A 24,333-nucleotide genomic window follows, 5' to 3' on the forward strand; every position below is an offset into this window, starting at 1 on the left:
CCACGGAAAACGCGGATAGAAAACGTCCGTTAAAAAAAATGAGGCCTAAAACTCCACCATCATTAAGTTCAGTCAATGGAAAGATCATCATTTCCTTGTTCCTACTCTACTCCCTGTGCCCGTAACCATCCTTCCTTGCCTGCAATGTATACGCATTTCATTATTTACTATAGTGGAGGTCCATAACAGGTGCTTCAGATGTGACCCTTGTCGTAGCCATCCATTATATAGATCATCAGAACAAGCTAATTTATAAAGTGCATGTACGCCTAGGTAAAAGAAATGATCTGCCAGAGCCTGTAGGGCCCTTGTTACATTACTACTCCTGGATACTGAAGGAACACTCATATGAAATACCTGTCCAGTCCTCTGTAGGTTTCCAAAGTGAACGTCTGGGATGAAGAGGACGGGCTGCGAGTCCAGGTCAGACATTCTTTTGAAGAAGGTGATATCGCTCTTCTTCTGCAGCGGCAAAGCTGATAACTTAGAGTCAGAAGCTAAAGAAAAATCCACAAGGTGACAGATTCAGGAGGATGAACATGGTCTTCCCGAAAAACATAGAAGAACACGAGTCTAGTATTAGAGGAACCAGTGCAGCGTCAGACTATTGGATTTTCTGGATGATCAGACTTCAAGATAGAGGGGGTCATCAAAAAACTGCTTTACACCTCTTTTTGGCATAAAATTGTTGCACAATTCACTTTTTGCAGCTTTTTTCACGCCCTTACTACATGGTTTGTGGCATGGGCATTTTTACGCTGCATTCGATACAAAAGGAATCTTGAGGGTGTGGTGGCAGCGGGACTCTGGCACCGGCAAATTTACTAATTTTACACCAGGAAAAAAGTGAAAATGCTGCCGAAAAACTACACCGGCGTAGATTTCCCAACAGGTGCACAGACTACCAAAGATGCGCCTAATTTATGTTGAGGCGTCTTCATAAATTAGGCGCATCTTCCGGCAGCCACGCCAGCGTAAAAAAGGATCATCTTAATAAATGAACCCCATAGAATACACAGGAGATGACAGACTGTTACAATTCTGCAGCAGATATTTACTTGTTCGGGTGTATGAGGGAATTTATATTAGGCCTCATGCACACAAGGTCCGCAAAAACGTGGTCTGTAGGTCCGTGATCCGTGACCGTTTTTTCGTCCGTGGGTCTTCCTTGATTTTTGGAGGATCCACGGACATGAAAAATGAAAAAAAAATCTAAGTCAAGTTTGCCATTGAAATGATAGGAAAAAAAGGACACGGATCACGGACACGGATCACGGACACGGATGCAGATGACAATCTTGTGTGCATCCGTGTTTTTTCACGGACCCATTGACTTGAATGGGTCCGTGAACCGTTGGCCGTGAAAAAAATAGGACAGGTCATATTTTTTTCACGGCCAGGAAAAACGGATCACGGATGCGGCTGCCAAACGGTGCATTTTCTGATTTTTCCACGGACCCATTGAAAGTCAATGGGTCCGCGAAAAAAAAGCGGAAAACGGCACAACGGCCACGGATGCACACAACGGTCGTGTGCATGAGGCCTTAGTAGTTATATTAGTATACTTTATTCATGTATTAGTATATTATATTAGTGTATATTAGTATACTTTATTCATGTATTAGTATATTATATTAGTTACTCTTCAAGGAGCACTCCAGGAAAAACTGTATTATTTCTGGTGCGGGTCCTGAGGTGGCGGTGCATGAATTCAAGAAAGAAATGTAGAAGTCAGACTACGCCCCCTCAGGCCCTGTTTTTCATGGAGGGTTATTTTAAGAGGACTCCAGAGAAACTAGTTTCAGAATCAGGATTAGATCTGATGGTCAGCCATGTTGTTTTAGGCAGACATCTTGTGTTCTCACCTCAGAAAGGAGTTTAGTAAAGAGTTAATGGTTAGTGAATAATCCTGATTTACTTTGGTTAATAAAATAGAGGTCCTTAAAGGCCAAGTACACCTTTAGGGGCAATTTTCTTTTACTATTGCATCATACTCATTATGAGAATTTTTTTTTTTTTATTGGCCTTTATTAAAAAAAAAATATGGCTTCCTTTTTTTCTGTACAGAGCCGAGATGCTCTTGAAGCACCCTTTGAATTTTCTGTCTTTACCGTCAGACCAGGAGCCAATGGACTCCATATCTCAGAGGCACAAAGTGAAAGTACCTGTCACACAGCCAGAAAAACAGTTAACCCTTTGTAACAGAACAGCTCAATATTTTTTAATAAAGGCCAATCGAAAAAATTATTTTTTTAGCCAAAAATGAGTAACATGCAATGATGAAAAAATAGCTTTCTTTAGATGATAATATTGGCATTAGTGAGGGAGGTCTTGGCCAGGATAAATGTACTTGTCTATTGAAACTGAAGAAGGCCATTAGTAGGTTTATGATCATGTTCGATCCTTGGTGTTGGGGTAGGGGGAAGAGGCCCATTTTGGTTTTATGGTCCATATGGCTCTTTGGAAAGAAAAATGGAGATCGGTACTAAAATTGGAGGTAGTTTATTCCTTGGACCGTCCATTAATCATGTCCCCATGAAGTGTTCGTGATAAGGAACTTTTATCCAATTAGAAGTTGTTGTAGATGTAACTTATGTATAATAATGATGTAATCTGTGTGAAACACATTGAGGGCTATGGAATGCGACATACTATGGAAAACCTGAATTATAATATTAATTATTCTTTTGTTCCCTGGGGTATAAGAAACAGTGTCTGGGGGTTTTAACCAAGCCCTGCCTTCTTCCACTGCTGCTCCTCACTTCCATCTATCTATCTATCATTTATATTTCATTTAACGCTGTCTTGCTGCTCTTGTCTCTGAATAAACAAAGGAATCTTCTCAAGTAGAAGTTGCTGCGGCCAATTTCCAACAAAACCTAATTATTGTTTTTTTTTCCAGTGTGGCAACTCACAATTATTTGTGCACTGGTTTTGTGCAGGCTGGCTTTTTCCTTTTTTCCGGTTTTGCTTCCGCTCTTCATCGCGAATTTTTCTCTCTGCTCCCTAAAGTATAATAGAAAGGGATAACAGTAATAAAAACATTCAAAAAAGAAAATGTGTTCGAAAAGAAAACAGCAATCAACTATAATCTACAGGGAATCGGCAGCAAGTCTTCATCTGCAGCGCCTCCATAGGGGAGAAATGATGCATTACACAATTGCCAAGTGCTCGAGAGAGAAAGAGAGAAAGAGAGAGAGAGAAGCGCTGTGTAGCTGCTCTCATAGATGAAGGTCCTAAATGGGGGACCCCCTATTAACTCAGTATACTATAAAAGGGTGTTTAAAAGTGGGATTTCTAAACCAGATAGCACATTCAATGTTGAATTCACATGGCCCTAACTGCGGTCCATGAAAGATCATTCATTCATCGCCTGGTTTCATTGATTATGTATGAGCAGTTTGAACAACTGTAACGGCCGATATGGACTAAAATATGTATGGCCGAGTCTGCAAAAGGAACATTCATCAGATGTTTGTTTCTTCAACTGCTGTTCCACCATCATCCAACTTCTATGTAACGTGTATGAGATGCTTCCATCGCTCCCGGGACAGATGATGATGTCATTTGAGAAAGGGACCAGTAACAGAAGGACAGATGTGCATGAAGAATCGTCACCCATGCTCCTTGCAGCAGTCAGACACCATTACCCTCTCATTCAGGAGAACAATGAATTATGGGTTGTCAGGAGACTTCCATTGTCAGGTTACCTTATCACAGAAGACCTTGATCTGGCAGTAGGCCCGGTGGATGGGCCTGTTGCTGCGGTTATTATAGCTATATGTGTCAATCTGAATCATGAGCGGAAGTCCTTTTACCCCTTTCTGAGAGGAGAAATCAGTGCTCAGGCAATTCACCGTGATGAAAATCTACAGGAAGAACAGAAGAAGATGAACAATAGGAGCAAATGGCCGGAAAGTCAACAATGTAAATAATACATCCGGGTTCAATGCAAACCTTGATATAGTGCGTACTGTGTGTGTATATATGTGTGTGTGTGTGTATATATATATATATATATATATATATATACACATACATATACACACACACACACATATATACACTGTATATGATATAGAAAGATGCCATATTAGAAGCATTAATCCTTTAAAGGGGTTGTCTCACTTCAATAAATGGCATTTATCATGTAGATAAAGTACATACCAGGCACTTACTAAATGTATTGCAATTGTCCATATTGCCTCCTATGCTTGCTGGATTAAATTTTCCATCACATTATACACTGCTGGTTTCCAAAGGTTACGACCACCCTGTGATCCAGTAGTAGTGGTCGTGCTTGCACACTATAGGAAAAGGCGCCGGCCTCTCTGGTGGCTGCACATAGGCACCCATGCGCAGCACCCCCCGTCCCGGACACCTCACATCTCTGCTGCATTGGTGGCCGACACCCCTGGAAACGAGCAGTGTATAATGTGATGGAAAAATGAATCCAGCCAGCAAAGGAGGCAATATGGACAATCACAATACATTAGTAAGAGCCTGGTATTAAACTAACTTTCTCGACATGATAAATGCCATTTGCTGAAGCGAGACATCCCCTTTAAGGCAGATTTCATACAATCTTATATTATTACATTGTTGCAACATACTTTTTACCTCCCAGGGTTTTGATCATGAAAGAGATACACATCGGGCCACGGTCATACGTGACGGTTGATTGACCCCATTGGATTTGGCTGTTAATTTCTGCAGCAAGTGCGTGGATTTCTACAAACCCTGTTCAGATGAATGGGACACTTGCTGAAAATTCTGCAACAAATCTGCTGCATGTGGATAGACCACTGCATGTGGACTGGTGGGTTTGTGACATATTAGGCTACTTTCACACTAGCGTTCGGGCGGATCCGTTCTGAACGGATCCGCTCATAATAATGCAGACGGAGGCTCCGTTCAGAACGGATCCGTCTGCATTAAAATGGCAAAAAAAAAGCTAAGTGTGAAAATAGCCTCGGACGGATCCGTCCAGACTTTCAATGTAAAGTCAATGGGGGACGGATCCGCTTGAAGATTGAGCCACATTGTGGCATCTTCAAACGGATCCGTCCCCATTGACTTACATTGTAAGTCTGGACGGATCCGCACGCCTCCGCACGGCCAGGCGGACACCCGAACGCTGCAAGCAGCGTTCAGCTGTCCGCCTGTCCGTGCGGAGGCGAGCGGAGCGGAGGCTGAACGCCGCCAGACTGATGCAGTCTGAGCGGATCCGCTCCATTCAGACTGCATCAGGGCTGGACGGCTGCGTTCGGGTCCGCTCGTGAGCTCCTTCAAACGGAGCTCACGAGCGGACCAGCGAACGCTAGTGTGAAAGTAGCCTTACCCACGTGTCTTTTCTACTCTCAGTGGGGTTTATAATTTTATTTCACCAGTTCTAACACTTTTTTGGAGTCAATTTCAGTTCCAACAGGAAGACCATTATCTGTTTGGAGGTACACAAGCCATAACTAGAATACAACCAATGCTTCTTGTGCATGGCACAGTGTACAGCCGTGCAAGGAGTCCCAGTGGTTCATTATTATGGAGAGGTACGTCCCCATATTCTCCAGCAGAAGCATTGCTACTATGTAATATGGCACCCAATGGGATGGACTAAATAAAGGTACAGTATGGGCCTATATCATGCTTGCTAGTGACTTCCGGTAAATTTAATCATTTGTTTTCCACATTGAAAGTAAAGAGAAAAAAATAACAGCAATAAGCAAAACACAATTAATAGAATTTGCTTCCTATGGAGTTGTCCTTTAATATGATGTAATAAAACACCTCAAGGACATTTTAAATTTATTGTTTCTCTCTCTCTCTGGTTGCCCAGCAGGGGGCACTGGACTATACCATAGACTGTGGATGATGTGTCCAAACACAAAACCATGAAGAGGGCTACATACTGTATAAGTATTGGGCATCTGGATCCTACCAGAATAAAGAAGGCGGCAGCGCCCTTTAGCACCTATGGCTTGAGTGCACTTTTATAGGGACAATACTAACACCAGGTCTATAAAAAGTCACTCAGAGGCCATAAGATTTTAGTTTTACAGCAAAGCTAATAACTCTAGGCAGTGTTTGCATTCATTTATTGAAACTTTTACCCTATACCACACCCTAGTGACCAGCACAAAACCTGAGATCTGCCACTGCTGGAGCAAATCCACACTGACTGTATATATAGGTAACATTTAAAAAAAATATTATGTTACACAGTATCTCCAGTTTCTTTACATTACTTTATACTTTATTGTACTTCAAAGGGTTAACTTGCACTATGATACTATACTGCACCGTGAAAAGCGTTAAAGGGGTTTTCTTAGATTTTTTTAACTGATGGCCTATCCTCTGGATAAGGCCATCGGTATTTGATCAGTGGGGGTACAACACCCTTTGCTGTGAGAAGGCCACTGCGAGCAATAGTGCCTTCTCAAACAGCTGATTGGTGGCGTTAGACAGCTGAGACCCCTGCCAATCAGTTGAAAAATCTCAGAAAACCATTTAAATGCACAGTCAGCTAATACTGAGAGACTTTGGGACTTTATGCACTGAGAATCTAGTAATATTCCACAGTTACTATAAGAGAATATGCAGTGGTAAGTTTTGGAGGAAAAAAATTTCACAGAGTGACCTTTTGACTGTCTAGTTAAGGGTACTTTCACACTTGCATTGTGAAGGTCCGGCAGGCAGTTCCGTTGCCGGAACTGCCTGCCGGATCCGGAAATCCGTATGCAAACGGATATCCTTTGTAGACAGATCCCGATGCGGATTAGTCTGAAAAATGCATGGAAATTCCGAATCCATCTCTCCGGTGTCATCCAGAAAAACTAATCCAGTATTTATTTTTTTCACATTTTTAAAGGTCTGTGCAGGCACAGACCGGAGAAACCGGATCCGGTTATCCAGAACACTTGGTACCGGATCCGGCAATAATACATTTCAATGGAAATGAATGCCGGCAAGTGTTCCGGAATTTTGGCCGGAGAAAATACTGCAGCATGATGCTGTATTTTCCCCGTCCAAATACCGTAAGAGGGACTGAACGGAAGACATCCTGATGCATACTGAATAGATTGCTTTCCATTCAGAATGCATTAGGATAAAACTGAAGTGTTTTTTTTCCGGTATTGAACCCCTGTGACAAAAGAATAACGCTAGTGTGAAAGTACCCTAAGCTCTGCTTAAAAGAGTATAAAAGGAGATAGGGACCAGTGTTTAGTAGGAGAGACTCTGCCAGACTGCATGAGTGACCAGAAGACAAAGCTGAGACAGGGATACTGTGCCTCAGACCCTGGGACACCATACATCTGGCCAGGATACCGGCCTTCTAAAAGAGAGAGGAACAGCTAGCTCAGGCCTTTCCTCAGCATGGGACCTTCTTCTGCCAGGGAGGAGAGGAGACAGCTCCGTTCCTATCTTGTATTGTTTTGCATTTGAGTTCCTCCAGTAAAGAAGCTCACTGGTTTACTGCAGACCCTGACTCTCTGGAGACTTATTTCCCAATGGGGTGCACCACGTCTTACCATCCCTCTAGAGAGCAGAAACACAGGGTGACACCTTGACACAGCATAGTGTTGGTGGCCACCCTAGACCCAGTCACTGCACTTCTGTAACATGCTACTTCTTTCCGCTGTGTATTTTTCTATAGTGCAGCCAAAAACCTGTGTGGAGAGGCTCCAGTGCATGCAGAAACTTGGAATACAAGTTTGTCGTCAGATTTGACTTGTGACATATTTGACCAATTCAGCCCTTTCTCATGGGGGCAAAAACCTATACGGCTTCATTACAGCTCCCAGACTTGTCAGCCAGCTTCTCTTAGATCTGCCTAGATAGGCAGATCTAGGATTTCTAGGTATTCTTGTAGAAAGGTGGGACCAGACATTTCGGCTGGCTGCATGCGGTGAGCCGGTAGTCTACCGCGGCAGCCAATAGCTGAATAATTTTGCCACAAAACTGAGCGTACATTGGCCATGTGTGGCTAATTGCACCGCCTGGTCTCAGCCTAACTAGGCTGACTTGGTATACTGGGCACTTGCGATGCTGGATGAGAACCAGCTATGTGGCAGGCGGTTTCCAGGACAAAGGTGCTCCACAACCGCTTGAAAAAGGGCCACTCATCAAAGGGCCCAAAACGTTGCTATGCTATATTTGCACCTTTTTTTTGAATAAAATAAATAAATAAATATGCACTTTAAAAGCAAAGAAATGTCTGCACCCATTTACGGCTGACTGATAACAAGAATGTAAAAACAAGTCTGGTGTGCTGTCAGAAGCTATCTACAAATCACCAATGAGGGTTGTCATTCATTGACTGTAAGCACAGATCTTTAACCCCTTAAGGACCAGGCTCATTTTCACCTTAAGGACCAGGCCATTTTTTGCAAATCTGACCAGTGTCACTTTAAGTGCTCATAACTTTAAAACGCTTCGACTTACCCAGGCCGTTCTGAGATTGTTTTTTCGTCACATATTGTACTTCATGACACTGCTAAAATTGGGTCAAAAAAGTTAATTTTTTTGCATAAAAAAATACATTTTTTACCAGAAATTTTGAAAAATTTGCAAATTTCAAAGTTTCAGTTTCTCTACTTCTGTAATACATAGTAATACCCCCAAAAATTGTGATGACTTTACATTCCCCATATGTCTACTTCATGTTTGTAGCATTTTGGGAATGATATTTTATTTTTTGGGGATGTTACAAGGCTTAGAAGTTTAGAAGCAAATTTTTAAATTTTTGAGAAATCTTCAAAATCCCACTTTTTATGGACCAGTTCAGGTTTGAAGTCATATTGTGAGGCTTAGATAATAGAAACCTCCCAAAAATGACCCCATTCTAGAAACTACACCCCTCAAGGTATTCAAAACTGTTTTTTCAAACTTTATTAACCCTTTAGGTCTTCCACAAGAGTTAATGGCAGATGGAGAAACAATTTTGAAATTTCTATTTTTTGGAAAATTTTCCAATATAATCAATTTTTTCCAGGAGTAAAACAAGGGTTAACTGCCAAACAACACTCAAAATGGGTTTCCCTGATTCTGTAGTTTGCAGAAACACCCCATATGTGGTGGTAAACTACTATTTGGCTAAACGGCAGGACATAGAAGAAGGGGAACGTCATATGGTTTTTGGAAGGCAGATTTTGCTGGACTGGTTTATTTACACCATGTACCCTTTCAAGCCCCCTGATGCCCCCCTAGAGTAGAAACTCCATAAAAGTGACCCCATCTAGGAAACTACGGGATAAGGTGGTTGTTGTTTTGGGACTATTTTTGGGGTAAATTTGATTTTTGGTTGCTCTATATTACTCTTTTTTGAGGCAATGTAACAAAAAAATTAAATTCTAAAATTGTTTCTACATTCGCTATTTAGTTTTGTGGAACACCTAAAGGGTTAACATAGTTTGTAAAGTAACTTTTGAATACCTTGAGGGGTGTAGTTTCTTAGATGGGGTCACTTTTTTGGAGTTTCTAGTCTAGGCTACATCAGGGGGGGCTTCTAATGGGACATGGTGTAAAAAAAAAAACTGTCCATCAAAATCTGCCTTCCAGAAACCGTATGGAGTTCCCTTCGTTCTATGCCCTGCCGTGCGGCTATATAGCCATTTACGACCACATATGGGGTGTTTCTGCAAACTACAGAATTGGGGCAATAAATGTTTAGTTTTGTTTGGCTGTTAACCCTTGCTTTATTACCGGCAAAATGGATTTAAATTTAAATTTTGCCCAAAAATAGGTGTTTTGGCACCGTTTTTATTTTATATTTTTAACACCGTTCATCCGAGGTGTTTGGTAAAAAGTTATTTTTATAGCGACGACTTTTACGCACGCGACGATGCCCAATATGTATGGCTCTCAGACTTTGGAGACACTAAGCAGGCATCCTAAAACTGTGGCCCTCCAGATGTTGTAAAACTACAATTCCCACCATGCCCTGATGATGGCTGTAGGTTGTCTGGGCATGCTGGGAGTTATGGTTTTACAACATCTGGAGGGCCGCAGTTTGAGGATGCCTGCACTAAAACTAATATTTTTTGGGGAAAGAAAAATTGTTTCTGTGTCTCCAAAGTCTGAGAGCCATAGTGTTTTATGTTCTCTAGTGGACTGTTGGGGATTATAAAAATTTAGTACTCCATGGAAGTGTGATACTCCCTGAAGCAATCGATAATGCAGAGGCCCGGATGATCGGGGCACGTGTCACATTGAGTGGTGGTGTCCTTCCGTATCCCCCTCTTGTGACACACTCTGCACTTTTTTTGGGTTCGTCCCTTCTTTCCAGTATGGGGTACCACACCTGGAAAGTGTTGGCCAGGGACGATCCGGGCGCCTCCAGTTCCCGAGGTACTCCGGCCTGCTCTTTCCCGGTCCGAAAAGATCAGGTCCTTGAGGACTGCCTCATAGAATTGGAGGAATGTCCCTGTGCTGCCAGCGCTTCGGGATAGTACAAAAGAGTTGTACATGGCAACCTGCACCAAGTAGACCGCAACTTTTTTGTACCATGCCCGGGTTTTGCGCATGGCGTTATATGGCGTGAGGACTTGATCAGAGAGATCAACTCCTCCCATATACCGATTGTAGTCGATGATACAATCGGGCTTGAGGACCGTTGCCGCGGTACCTCGCACAGGGACTGGGGTGGTGCTGTTACCGTGGATTGTGGACAGCATAAGGACATCCCTCTTGTCCTTATACCTGACCAGCAACAGGTTTCCACTGGTAAGTGCACGGGTCTCACCCCTGGGGATAGGTACCTGGAGGGGGTAGGCAGGGAGGCCGCGTTGATTTTTCCGCACGGTCCCACAAGCGAACGTGGATCTGGCGGCAAGGGACCTGAACAAGGGAATGCTGGTATAAAAGTTATCCACGTACAAGTGGTAACCCTTATCCAGCAGTGGGTACATAAGGTCCCACACGAGTTTCCCGCTAACACCCAGAGTGGGGGGACATTCTGGGGGTTGAATACGGGAATCTCGCCCCTCGTACACACGAAATTTGTAAGTGTACCCTGAGGTACTCTCACAAATTTTGTATAGCTTCACGCCATACCTCGCCCGCTTTGTGGGAATGTATTGGCGGAAACTGAGTCTCCCCTTGAACGCAACGAGAGACTCATCAACCGCGACCTCCCTTCCAGGTACGTAGGCCTGCTGAAATGTGGCCCCAAAGTGATCGATGACCGGCCGTATCTTATACAGCCGGTCATAGGCAGGATCACCTCGGGGTGGACATGCTGCATTATCGGAATAATTTCGGATAATTAAATATCGGAACATTTCCGGATGGCCTCAAACCGGTGACGTGTCATGACCATACTGTACAGTGGGGTCTGGTACAGGACGTCCCCACTCCAGTATTGCCTGACACTGGGTTTTTGGACTAGACCCATATGCAGCACGAGGCCCCAAAATGTCCTCATCTCGGCTGCACTAACCGGCGTCCAGCCACCGGGTCTAGCCAAAACTGAGCCTGGGTTTTGAGCGACGAACTGTTGGGCGTACAGATTCGTCTGCTCCACCATCAAATTCACCAGTGGGTTACTGAAAAAAAAACTAAAAATGTCTATTTCAGTAAACCCCACTGTGGGAATCTGGATTCCAGGATTGCCAGCGAAATCCGGAATCTCAGGCTCAAAGTCCACTGGGGGACACCAGCTAAGTTCATCGGCAGGGGGCTCCGGTGAACTTATTTGGTGGGCCGGGAAACCAGTACGAACCCCAGGGCGGCTCGTACTAGGGTGGGCCACAGGATCCCTAGCATGTGTGGCCCCTGGCTCCGCCTGGCGGCGTCTCCGCTGCCTTGGTGGCTCATAGTCATCCGATGATGATGAGGAGGATGCGGATGACAAAAGGAACGTGGGGTCATCCTCATCCTCACTGGGGCTCTCAGAGTCGGAGGCAATCTGGGCATATGCCTCCTCGGCCCTGGTGGTGGGGGGGATGCGGGGGGGCAAGTGGCAGGGGGGGGTCTGGGGTCTGAAAGTTGAAACAAAAAAGTTTGGAATAAATGTGCTTTTTTTTTTTTTTTTTCCCTAACTTTTCCCTTCTATCCCTGCCTAAAGGTGCCTCTCCCTCACTGACCCTAACCTACCTGGGTGGCGATGGGTGCAGGAGGGTGATGGATGCCGATTTAGGGGGACACAGGAGCTGGTGCTGGACGATGCTGCACGGTCAGGGTGCTGGACAGGAAGAGGAGGGGAGAGAGGAGCGCAGGAAATTTGAATCTCGCGCCTCTCTCCCCTGCACCAATCAGCACCCTGGACAGCAGCGTTCAGCACCAGGGCCAGCACCGCCTCCTCAAATCCTCGGACTGCGATTGGTGGTGTAAAATTACGCCACCGATCGCAGTCTTTTTCCGGTTCATCGGGTCACAGGACACCCGAATGGACCGGAAACGCAGAAAACCGCAGGTCTGAATTGACCTGCGGTTTTCTGCGATCGCCGATACGGGGGGGTTCAGCCGGCGTTGTTACGGGATGCCGGCTGAATGATTTCAGCCGAAATCCCGTTTCGATTAACCCCCGCGGCGCCGGAATTCAGATTTTAAGTCAGGACGTACCGGTACGTCCTCGGTCCTTAAGGACTCGGGAAATAGGGCGTACCGGTACGTCCTCGGTCCTTAAGGGGTTAAAGCCATAAGCAATGGATGCAGGAAGCATTTTGGAAAGTTGTGTACGTTTTCATTTTACAAGGAATACATTTTATTTGCTGTAATGGTAATGGCCCTGTAAGTAGAAGACGGAAGACGCCCTATTGATAGGTCTCCTCTGCTGCACAGGGTGGACGGTGGGGGGCACATGTGAAGGGGCTCAGATATCACATATCAGTCCTTAGGCTATTTATTCCTTAACAAAAACTCATCTGAATATTAGGCAGGCGTAATATATTATACCATGACAGTCATGTAAACTGAAAATGCAAATGATAAGTCGAGGCATCCTGTTTTCTGAATAGATCTTCTTTGAAATGCAAAATTTTCCTATATGTTCCCAGTGGAAGGAATGCATACAATGCAGAAGGGAGCAGATACCATCTCCGCACATAAACTCCATATTCCTGTTAGTCATTTAGTTATATTTCCCAGACAGGCTGCACTTTAACCCTTCATAATCAATAAAACACCAGCACTGGCGTAAAGATTTTCTTACTTTCCATGTAAGTCCTTGTGTTCTTGTATAATTGCATGTGTTCCTTGTCTCTGCAGATTTGTCACACGCACATCTTAGGTGCCTCATCATCCTCTCCTTCCTGGTGCCCAAATCGTGTCATCCTGCTGCTACCCCCAATACTGCACCCACTGTCAGGGGCGGACTGGGAACCTAAAGTGGGCCTGGAAAAAAAATACTAAAAGTGGCCCCGTTTTGTAGTTTGGTCCAAATTGATGGAAGCCAGGGCCAGCAATACCATATTGTGGCACATTATACCACCCCAACAGAGCCAAACACCACAGTCCATCATAAAATACATCCCCCAAAACTTCCACTAGCCGGCCGTTAGGAGGGCTCAGGCGACCCCCTGGGCATCGGCCCACCGGGAAATTTTCATCTAAGGTCTATGGCCAATTCGCCCCTGCCCACTGTTCTCCCCAATGCCCCCCAAATGCTATACTAAAAAAATAACAGTACCACAAAGACAGTCCACGAGAGTGCCCCCATTAATATTGTACCCTATAATAATAACCCCCCCACAGACCCAGTAGTAACAATGCCCCATAGCGCTCTCAGTAGTGATCAAACTCCCCCAAATTTTCCCAATAGAAATAAAGCCCCCTAATGTTCCCCCAGTAGTAATAATGCCCTATAGTGCACTTTGTAGTGATAAAGTACCCCTAAAGTATTCCCAGTAGTAAGCAATATGGTCCCCCTTAATGCCCTTCTGCTAATGTATTTATAATGTGCCCGTCTATTATACTGCACCCTCTTCTCTTATAATGCCCCCTGTAGGCCACATGAGCCATAGACACAATGTACAGGAGAGGAACTAATACTATATATATATATAATTTTATCTGTCATTCTAATCCTGCCTGTAATGATAATGCGATGGCTACTGAAAAGTTACCTGTACAGAACAAGAAGTGTTGACATATTTTGGGCCCAGTGGCCAATTGTAGTGTTTTTTTTCGTTTTGTTTTGGTTTTACATATAGATAGGGACATGGAAAATGAAAACAAAAATCACCAAAAATGATTTAAAAAAAATCTGTTTAGCATAAAAATTTGATTTAAAAAATAGGTTATTTTCTGATGACACATCCCCTTTAAGACAGTTCCACTGTAATTATGACTCACGTCATTATAATGTTTCTGAGAAGAGCGCGGAGTGGCTGGAATGAAACGTCTCCTCAGTAAGTCGTGCGTCTGTGTTGGGTAAACATCTGATCTGGAATTTACACAATAGTAATCCTGCACAGGGAGGAGCGCGCCGCAAACAAGCAGAACGATTCCTATAAAGTAGTTCATGTCTTGTTACAAGCGGAGGCCTGCTGTCATCTTCACCGCGGAGTACAACCAAAAAGGCAGGATCATTTATAAACGCTCATCTTCGTTTATTAGCTTTATTGCCACCATCACAGCGGCTGGGACAGAAGAGTCACAAAGGAAGTCCCTCTTCTGTCTGTCTACTTATAACATACACTATTAATGCTTGTGCTTCCATGGGTTGTCCACCTCCCACACCTTGATGGGTGTGTCCTTTAGGCGCTGGTCACATCACAGCCTTCCATTAGAAGTATACATTGAGAATATTCCCCAACAGATACAATGTATTTGGAAAGGCTTCAGACCCTTCCACTTTTTTCACATTTTTGAAAACCCCTTGCAAAAATATGACCTAGATTATCGATATAGAAGAGCCCGGAGAACCCCTTTAAATGCTCCCTAAATGTTCTTCTCCTGTACCAGTAAGTCATTCTGGCCTTAACCGGTAATTCTGTCCTATTATCACTAAGGCCGCAGTATGACATTGGGTGCTGTATACATGTAGTAGCGATGCATCCTATACCCAATGCATTAAAGTTAATGAAAGGAAATAAATGACTATTGAATGTCCCCATAGAGTCGGACGGTAACTAGTAATACATTTCAGCCGAGACATGTTATTTGGCAGAGCTGCCCCCTTCTTGGATTTTATGGCCTAGTGTTTGATGAATGATAAGACAAAGGTCATTATGAGAAGGAATGCCTCATTACGGGAAGTACAAACCAGTTTTCCAGCACATAACCATCACAAAATAAAAAAAATAAAAAAAGAATAGATGGTTAAAGTTCAGAGAATAGCAGAGCAGTGATGACCATTACCTGGCGTGCGTATATCTGTAATTACCATACATAGAGGGGAGGACATACCACATCCCCACCTGGTAACAGAACATGACCCATGGGATACAGGAGTGGTAGGAGGTTAGAAAACTATGGCTGCTTTCTAATAAATGGGGATGAGTTGCAATACCAAACACGGTCCATGGACAAGAGTGGCGCTGTTTCTTGGGAGAAATCAGCCATGCGTTTCTCCAATCTCATACAACCCCTTTAGGTCCACACACCATCATTTACTAAGGGACTGTGGATGCCTCCAGAACGTCTCAAAATAAGGGATGCGGCCTATCAGGATCTGGCCTCCTTTCTGCCGTCTAGCAGCTGCATAGACTGACCCTATGGGACTTTTTAGCAGTGGGATATGGCCGTCACAAAATATCATCTCCAGTTACTAAGCTATCCGTAGACCAAACGCCTATAGTCTGACCAGGAACAAACTAACAAAACAAATTCCTATAGATAACAATTTTAAAGGGGTTACCGTATTTTTCACCCCATAAGACGCAGCTTTTTTTTCCCCCACAGTGGGGGGAAAATGTCCCTGCATCTTATGGAGTGAATCCTAATGAGCGCTTCCATTATGGGAGCGCTCATTAGTACCGGAGTACCGGGAAGCAGTGAAGGCTCTGTACTCACCGCTTCCTGGTCCTCGGCTGTCGGCTGTGTGCGCCGGTTCAAAGCACAGCCGACAGTAGCAGGAAGAAGAGCGCAGGCGGTGAGGAGAGGTGGCATCCAGGAGCAGGAGAGGTAAGTGTTTTTTTTTTTACTTTATGTCATCTGAGGCAATGGGGGCTGATTTGGGACTGGGGGGTCTGATCTGAGGTCTGAATGGGGTCTTATTTATATTGGGGATCATATCGGAGGTCTGATTGGGGGTCATTCACTTTTGGGTGTGAGCGGAGATCCGATTGTGGGTCTGATTTGGGGTCTTATTAACATTGGGGATCTGATTGCTGGTCTGACCTGAGGTCTAATAAAAAATATTTTTTCTTATTGTCCTCGAGGCGTCTTATGGGCCGATGCGTCTTACAGGGCGAAAAATACGGTATACTCTACAAGCGATGTAAAAAATTTAAATCAGATATCATATAATACATGACTGTCTCTTTCTAACAAAGCTAGAACCGGCCCTGCACCTCACATGGATCCAGAGATCTCCCCATTCATTGCGCCAATTGCTCTGCAAGATTCTCTTCAGACTGGTAGCTCAGGGGAGGAGTCCTTTCTGCTGCAGCTATCCCACTATCACAGCTCATTGGGTGTGTCCTTTCTCATGCGGCATGGTCTTTCTGCTGCAGTTCTCTCTCCCTGTAACTTTCACAGCTTCTGGCAGTTGAAGGATGAAACGGAGCACGTGCGACCACCTCAGTAGGTGGATGTGCACATGATTATACATACTAAACACCAGGGAGCGCCATTGTCATGAATTAAAGAGATTCTCTCACAACTGGAGCAGTTTTGTAACAGAAAGTAAATTACAAGGTAACTAGTTTTTCATGCTGAATTATATTAAAACAACATGTAATGGTGGCACAACCCTTTAATATATTCTTGAAACAGATTAAAGGGGTGGCCCCATCTTGCCGTGAACTAAGAGCCAGCCCCAGTTGGCCTGGCTTACGGAATCAGCAGATTGGGCAGAACAAGCTCTGGTACACTGTAACGACCCAAGCAGCTGTGTCAGCTGGACATGATCCGAAAAGGTTTTACAATTCACTGAGCGCAAGCAGAGATCTTTAAATTGGTGAAGAAAAATCTAATTCATGTAACTGCTGAGCGAGGGTCTACGGACAGGTAAATATAATGACTGCGATTCTGTACTGGTACCTTGGCTTCTTCATTGACATCCCAGGTGAAGGACACTGCGTTGTAAGCGATTTCTTCAATGTTTCCAATGGTGTTAAAACTTTCCTTGTAGTCGGCTGTGAAAGAGATCGGAAATGTATTAATGCATCAGAAATTGTACATCGCTGGATAGAGGTAAAATGGGAGCCTGCTCCAGGCAAGGGGTGGAGGGGAGACCCAGAACGGCAGGGCTAAATGACAACGACAAACATTTGTAATGCGTTTTCTCACAGGGGCTCAAAGTGCAGGGGTAGTTTTGTGGCCAGGACTCAGGGGTGCACCACCAATAAGGTCAGGGGAGGCAATCACCTTAGACAGCACCAGGTAGGGGCAAGTGGGGGGCAGCGGAAGGGCCATGGGTAATGAGCGCTTTCATTGTGGCAAAGGTGCTAGGTTAAGAGATTGGCATTGGGGGTCGCCGTGTCAGTCTTCGCCTCAGGCAGCAGAAAGGCTAAGTGCACCCCTGCCAGGACTCCATGGGAATTCAGAGGTAGCCATATAGGAATATAGGTGTTTGACTGCAACACACAACGCACACTAGGGTCAATTTTGTAGGAAGCCAAGTTCCCTATCAGTATGTGTTTGGAGGGTGGGAGGAAACCCCCAAACATGGGGAGAACATAAAAACTGCATGCAGATGTTGTCCTTGGTCAGATTTAAACCCAGGAACCCAGTGCTGCAAAGCAACAGTGCTAACCGAGCCACCAAGGCAGGGGCAGATTGGCCATATACCCTACAGGGACATTTCTTAGTGGGCTGATGCCCAGGGGGCGTCTGAGTCCTTCCTCCTCAGGGCCAGGTAAATAACAATCTCATGCTCTCAGCATTAAAGGGGTTCTATGGGCTTTTAATACTGATGACCTATCAGATCGGCAGGGGGCAGACACCAGGCACCCCCCCCCCCCCCCCCAAATCAGCTGTATGAAGGGAAGGAGCGCGCAGTGTGCACGTGCCATCTCCCGTGCACACTGGGAGCAGAAAGAGAAACGGGAGACGACAAGTGCACACCGCTCACACCTTCCCGTCATAAAGCTGATCGGCAGGGATGCCTGGTGTCTGACCCCCGCCGTTCTGATATTGATTGCCTATCCTGAGAATAGGTCATCAATATTAAAAGCCTGGAGAACCCCTTTAATTAATGAAAGGAGCATCAAGAACATATGCACCTAGGCAGCAGGTGATAGGGCAATATATTATGCTGCACTGTGGTATTTGGTTCTGCTGGGGCAGTATTTTCTGCTGCACTACAGTATTGCTGGTCCTGCCAACTTCTGTTGTCCCGCTTTTTGTCAATTTGGACCTGCCTACAACACAAGGCCACGTTTATTTTTATTTTTTTCCAGGGCCACTTTAAGTTCCCAGTCCCCCCCTGCACCATGGTGCCTAGAGCTGGTGATGTTGCCAGTGAGTCTCAAGCAGCCCCTGCCTGGCACAGTTCAGTAAGCTGGCTTGGAGGAAACAAAGTGCTACCAAAGGGTCTAAAAGGTCTGAAATTCACTAAATAAGAGGCTTTTTTGAGCTGCAGAACTTTACAGCAAACAGTAAAAGAGCATTTCGTGGCTATGGTTACCAATGTCGAGGACGCGTTGCTTCGCCGTGTGTTGGCGGGAGTGCCAGTATTTCCAGTACTTTAATTGCTCATCGCGATTCTTGTCCTCACTGAATACAACCATGATCACACTCTGTGGAGAAAAAAAAATATAATAATATAGATAGATAGATAGATAGATAGATAGATAGATAATTTGCATTGCTAGTACTCGTAGTTAATCTGGTGGCATCATTAGTGGTAGATTCTCCAGGTCACACAGGTGGAATAGAGAAGAGGAGGTAAGTGGTAGGGATGAGGGCAACATAAAGAAAGACAATTATGGCTGAAGAACAGAGTATATCGACCGCTTCTTGTTACCAGGTTGTAATGTCCAATGTTGTATTTGACTCTGGGGCGGCATAAATGCCGCTCAAAATATTTAAGTGCAGATAGAAATGCCTCAGTCTTACTCACTGATAACAATATAGGTACAGATAGTACTGCCTCTCTGTCTCTATCTGTAAATGATGTGGGCACAGATAGTACTGGCTCCCTGCCCGTCTATAGATAATACAGACACAGACAGTACTGTCTCCTTGTCTCTCCCTGTAAAATGTATAGTAAAAGATAGTACTACCTCCTTGACACTTAGCCACAGATAGTACCACCGCCCTTACTCTCCTTGTAAAGTTTATAGCTACAGATTGTATTGACTCTGTCTCTTTCTGTAAATTATATAGGCACAGACAGTGACAGATAGTAAATCTGGGCAGATGGCACTAATTCTAAAGATGGTAAAAGCTTAGACAGGCTGTCTAGACCTGCGCCAGATTTATCACAGTTGCTCAGGCTGGATGATTGTTATGGCAGTGGGTGTGGAACCACTGTATCAATCCAACTGATTTGACTTTGGGCTAGACCTAAGGGCATTATCCTGAAGGTCCCCTGGTATTCGCCCTTTAATCTTTATATAGGGATCTGGACTTCACTGCAGGGAACCACCAGGCCGCTACCTCCTGGAATAGTCCAAGTGTCCAAGGGGATCAGAGACACCAGTGTGGGACACTGAGGGATCAGGCAAAACTGTAGTCAGTAACAGGCACAGGTCAGGTCAGGCAAAGAATCAGTAAAAAAATGGGCAGAATTCGGTACACAGGCAGACAACAAAACTGTACACTTAAGCAGGGAACTAGCAAAGCCAGCAAAAAAGCTGTCTTACATTTAGAAGCGGTGGTGGATCCGCCGAAGTTATGTAGAGGCTTCACCGCCAGCTATAGGGCATATTAAGACCGATGTCTAAAATCTTAATAAATGACCCCCATAGTTTGTGACTTTTTAGTGCCACTTTTCATGCTCAAAGGAGATGATAAATCTCCCCCTTTGTCTGACTCTACAACTATTGGGCGGCTAACATTGACACACATTTTTACACCAGAATTGTGTAAAATTTGTGTAAAATGTAATTTTGCCGCAAATTGGCGCATTAGGTCCAGCCCCTTTCTCACAAAGTTCTGCCCTGTCCACTAAGCTCCACCCCCTTGTTGATTATGTCGGGGGGAAAAGTATAGAAACCCTAGAAGCTCTAATCATGTCAATTTGAAACACTTTTTAGACAGATTTTTAGTATTACTGTTATTTTGAGCTTCTTCTTATCATTAGTAGTAGTAGTAGTAGTAGTATTATGTAAACACATTGTAAGTGTTAGCTGCCCAAATTATCATTATATTATTTTTTTATAATTATTATATAAGTACATTGTATAAATAATTAAAAAATAAATGCTAATAACAGTAATGTAACACATTTTATATACAGCCCCCACATCCCCCATAATAATAGACAGAGTCTGAGATGCATGCTGTGTGCAAACAGTGTTCTAATCTAAGGATCCGTGCACGTTCCTGCAGCTGCTGTTTACTCTCCTCTCTCCAATCTCTTGCTCTCTACGTGTATGAACAGGTATTCTCTCCCCATCAAACACTCTGATAGAAAGGATTTTCACATTAACAGCCACTCCTTGGTAAAATGTACAGGTCTTTGCATTCCTTTAGCATTTCCTCCTGAGGTTTAGTATTTCTTCTAGCAGAGACAATTTCCACATTCTTCATACTGATGCACTTTTCCCCCAATATATGGAGAAATAATTATGCGTCGCCTTTACTCAACTGATCCTATCCCTACCTCATATTTTCTCACTAAAACTGTACAAATTTCCCCGGCTTCTTACTTCTTGTTAAGTGAAAAGTTCGGATTTACTGTGTCTGTATGCCCAATAGTATTGTATGGATAAGTCAGGGTTAGCACTTTTACTCAACCCCCTTAGATTGCCAGTAGAGGGACCTGGGTCCGCCCCTTTCTTAGGGAGCGAGTTGTTCTGTGCTAGCTGAGGAAGAGAGAGGACATAAAATGTGCTGACTCGTGAGAACTAGGCCTGAGCCCAGAGAATCATCACCTCAGGGGCTTCTACAGCTAAAGAACAACAGCTGCATCAAAGTGCTCTAGAAAGAGAAGAAATTAGAAGGTCCAGAATCTAAAGGCCGTGCACTGGAATCAGTCAGCAAGGTACTGTACTAGTCTATGGCAGAAAGAGAGACCTTACTGCAGTGAGAGGGAATATTTGCAACACACCCTTTCACACTTGGAGACAGTTTGACCAGCCATAACTTAATTCTGTACTCCTTGGCCCAGGAATTACAGAAGCATCTACTAAGAACCTCACTGCCAGCCTTAGTTTATGCAAAGAGAGACTTTGAAGAGACAGAGAGCAGGAGTACCACAACCACCATCATTGCTGCTATCCATACAATGCTATTGGGGAAGTTATGCGTCGCCTTTACTCAACTAGTCCGATCCCTACCTCATATTTTATCATTAAAACTGTACAAATTCCCCCGGCTTCTTACTTCTTGTTAAGTGAAAAGTTCTGATTTACTGTGTCTGTATGCCCAATAGTATTGCATGGATATTGGGGAAGTTACTGTGTGAACTGCTTGGAATTGTGCCTTGATACTGTTGGATGTACTACTACACCTATTCTGCACTTTAGAAAAGAGGCTTATTTATTATAATACTGGCCTGGTTACTGACTCCTCAACAGTCCGCCGACCACTTCACTGGCCTGGTTACCGATATTGTTAACATGTCACTGGCCTGGTTACCGATATTGTTAACATGTCACTGGCCTGGTTACTGACTCTTCAACCGTCTGCTGACCACTTCACTGGCCCGGTTACCGATATTGTTAACATGTCACTGGCCCGTTTACCGATATTGTTAACATGTCACTGGCCTGGTTACTGACTCCTCAACCGTCTGCCGACCACTTCACTGGCCCGGTTACCGATATTGTTAATATGTCACTGGCCTGGTTACTGACTCCTCAACCGTCTGCCGACCACTTCACTGGCCCGTTTACCGATATTGTTAACATGCCACTGGCCTGCTTAAGGACTCCTCAACTGTCCGCCGACTACTTCATCCACATTCCTGCCTCAGTCGCACCCTGCCAAAACATATGACAACAAGGGCACCCAATGACCATCAGGCAGGAGCCCCAACATCAGGGTGTGCCTGACAGAAGAAAGGGTGCATCCTCCAGTCACTGCAGGTCCCTAGGAAACATCAGTCTGAAGGTTGCCACTGTGACCTGCGTGTACAGCTGACGTTGCTAGAGGTACTACCACTCCTATACTCCGCTGACTTCTCCTGGGCTCGCTGCAAACTGATATCAAGTAACTGGGTTTAAATGGGTTGTACGTGACACACATGGCTGCTTTCTTCCACAAACAGCACCACTCTCGCCTTTGGGTCAGGTGGTGTCTGCTATTACAGCTCTTCACCCTAAGGACTGGCTGCAAATATTGTTAACATGTCAGTGTCTGGATTCATCAGAGGATCCTCAGTCATGTCACAAATATCTGGCAAATTGTAAGACTGCATTGTCTCTGGTAGCCTCGTGCAACCCTGCCGGCAGCCCTGTGCTATAATTCTGCCAGCAATAATGCAATGTCTGTAGGCACCCCATTATACTTTACAGACCCCATCTAAATGCAACAACTGTTTTTCATGGGAAAACCCATAAGTTATAATTAAAAAATGAGTGAAGTTTTCAAAAATTTGAGTTGGCTCCTTCTCTGAATTTACAAAAAAATTCCCTTTGTGAAAACTACTTTGTCACAAAGCGCATTCCTTTGGAAGTAGTGGGTGCAATGATAGGGAGCGGATTGAATTGAAGATCTAAAGCAAAATCCTGCAAGGCCCGTGGTGAAGTCATACGTTACCGAGCACGGGATTTTATGAGAGATCTTCAATCAAGATGGCGGCGGCTGACTCTTCGCAAGCAAATGGATGAGGCAAGTAGGATTTTATTTAGTTTTTTTTTTACCACCATTTAGGGAAAATCTATTCGCTACCACATAGCTCGAGGAAATTTTCCCTGAAATTCAGATCGAAGTCCATTGGGTGGACTCAGATTCGCTCAACACTAGTTATAATATATAAGCTTCATATAACCCCTCCAAGAATAGGGACTCAATATGATATATATATATATTGGTTATAATATGGAGGCTAAAAGCCACATTAATCACCTCACCTCCGTCAAAATGTTTACCTAAGGTATGGCTCCCTTTCTTTAAGGCCTTCAACAGCGAGTCCATAGATTAGCTGCACCCTGACTGCTCCCTCTATTAAGATATACATTGCTAGCTATAGGGGTGCGTATGGGTGTCATGTGGGTCTTTGTATCTCAATACAGGCGCATCTCACGACAGGGGGGGATGGATGGATAGATGGAAAGACATCACATAACACAAGACTGAGCAGCATGAGAAGATGAGAAGGAAGAAAAATCAGGTAACTATCTGTCAACATTTGCACTGACCAAGTGCCATATTGACCTATTGTATACATCAAGTTATGTTAAACTCAAATTTAATTTTACTATCAAGATTTTTTAAAGACCCTATAATCCTGCAGTATGCTGGCACTGGTACACTGGCCACTAAATCTAATCACTTTTTTGTGTGGTTTACAGCATTACAGGATTACAATGACAGATATCACCTATAAAAGATAACACAGGATTGTCCAGATCAGCTGAAATATGTCCCACTCTCAGCTGTCTCTGCATCCATAGGAATACTTCTGTGAGGGGGCATTACTACTGTGAAGGAGACACAATTTGGGCATAACTACTGTGAAGAAAGCAGAGTGTGGGTATTAGTACTGCTTGCTGGGGGAACAATTACTATGTGGTGGCATTAAGGGGACTGGGTGTGTATAGTTATGCTTTGGGGAGAGTTAGAGGCATGACCTAGTATAAAAGAAAATGCACAAATTGACCCTCTTGATTTTATTTTTTTTTAAGTTGGGAGGTATGCAAGTGACCACACTAAACCCCCACAGTCCCCTAAAATGGAGCATTTTCCTGAACGCTACTTTTCAGCATCACGGGACCCCCTCATGTGATCTAAACCTCCTGCAAGCCGTACATTCCAGCATTTACTACTGAGGGATTGCCGTTTATTCTAAGTACTGTAACTTAAAGGGGTATTCCAGCTGTTAAAAAGTTAACCCCCTATCCCCTCAGGGCCCCGCAAAACTAACTGAGCTGCCAGTTGGGCATGTGAACCATTGCTCCA

General features: G+C 44.3%; 1 protein-coding gene across 2 annotated transcripts in view; it reads right to left on the reverse strand.

Annotated features, from left to right (window-relative positions):
- GRHL2 (grainyhead like transcription factor 2) overlaps nucleotides 1–24,333 on the reverse strand; it is a 107,490-nt gene that overhangs the window by 22,275 nt on the left and 60,882 nt on the right. For both annotated transcript variants that reach the window (XM_044294420.1, XM_044294422.1), the window contains exons 7-11: nucleotides 18,731–18,842; nucleotides 17,143–17,237; nucleotides 3,711–3,869; nucleotides 2,916–3,006; nucleotides 358–497 (exon numbers count right to left, since the gene is read on the reverse strand). In XM_044294420.1, the coding sequence (XP_044150355.1) occupies nucleotides 358–497; nucleotides 2,916–3,006; nucleotides 3,711–3,869; nucleotides 17,143–17,237; nucleotides 18,731–18,842 (597 nt within the window). The remainder of the gene's footprint in view (nucleotides 1–357; nucleotides 498–2,915; nucleotides 3,007–3,710; nucleotides 3,870–17,142; nucleotides 17,238–18,730; nucleotides 18,843–24,333) is intronic.

The sequence above is a fragment of the Bufo gargarizans genome, chromosome 5, assembly GCF_014858855.1.
Source record: "Bufo gargarizans isolate SCDJY-AF-19 chromosome 5, ASM1485885v1, whole genome shotgun sequence".
NCBI classification, from domain to species: Eukaryota; Metazoa; Chordata; class Amphibia; order Anura; family Bufonidae; genus Bufo; species Bufo gargarizans.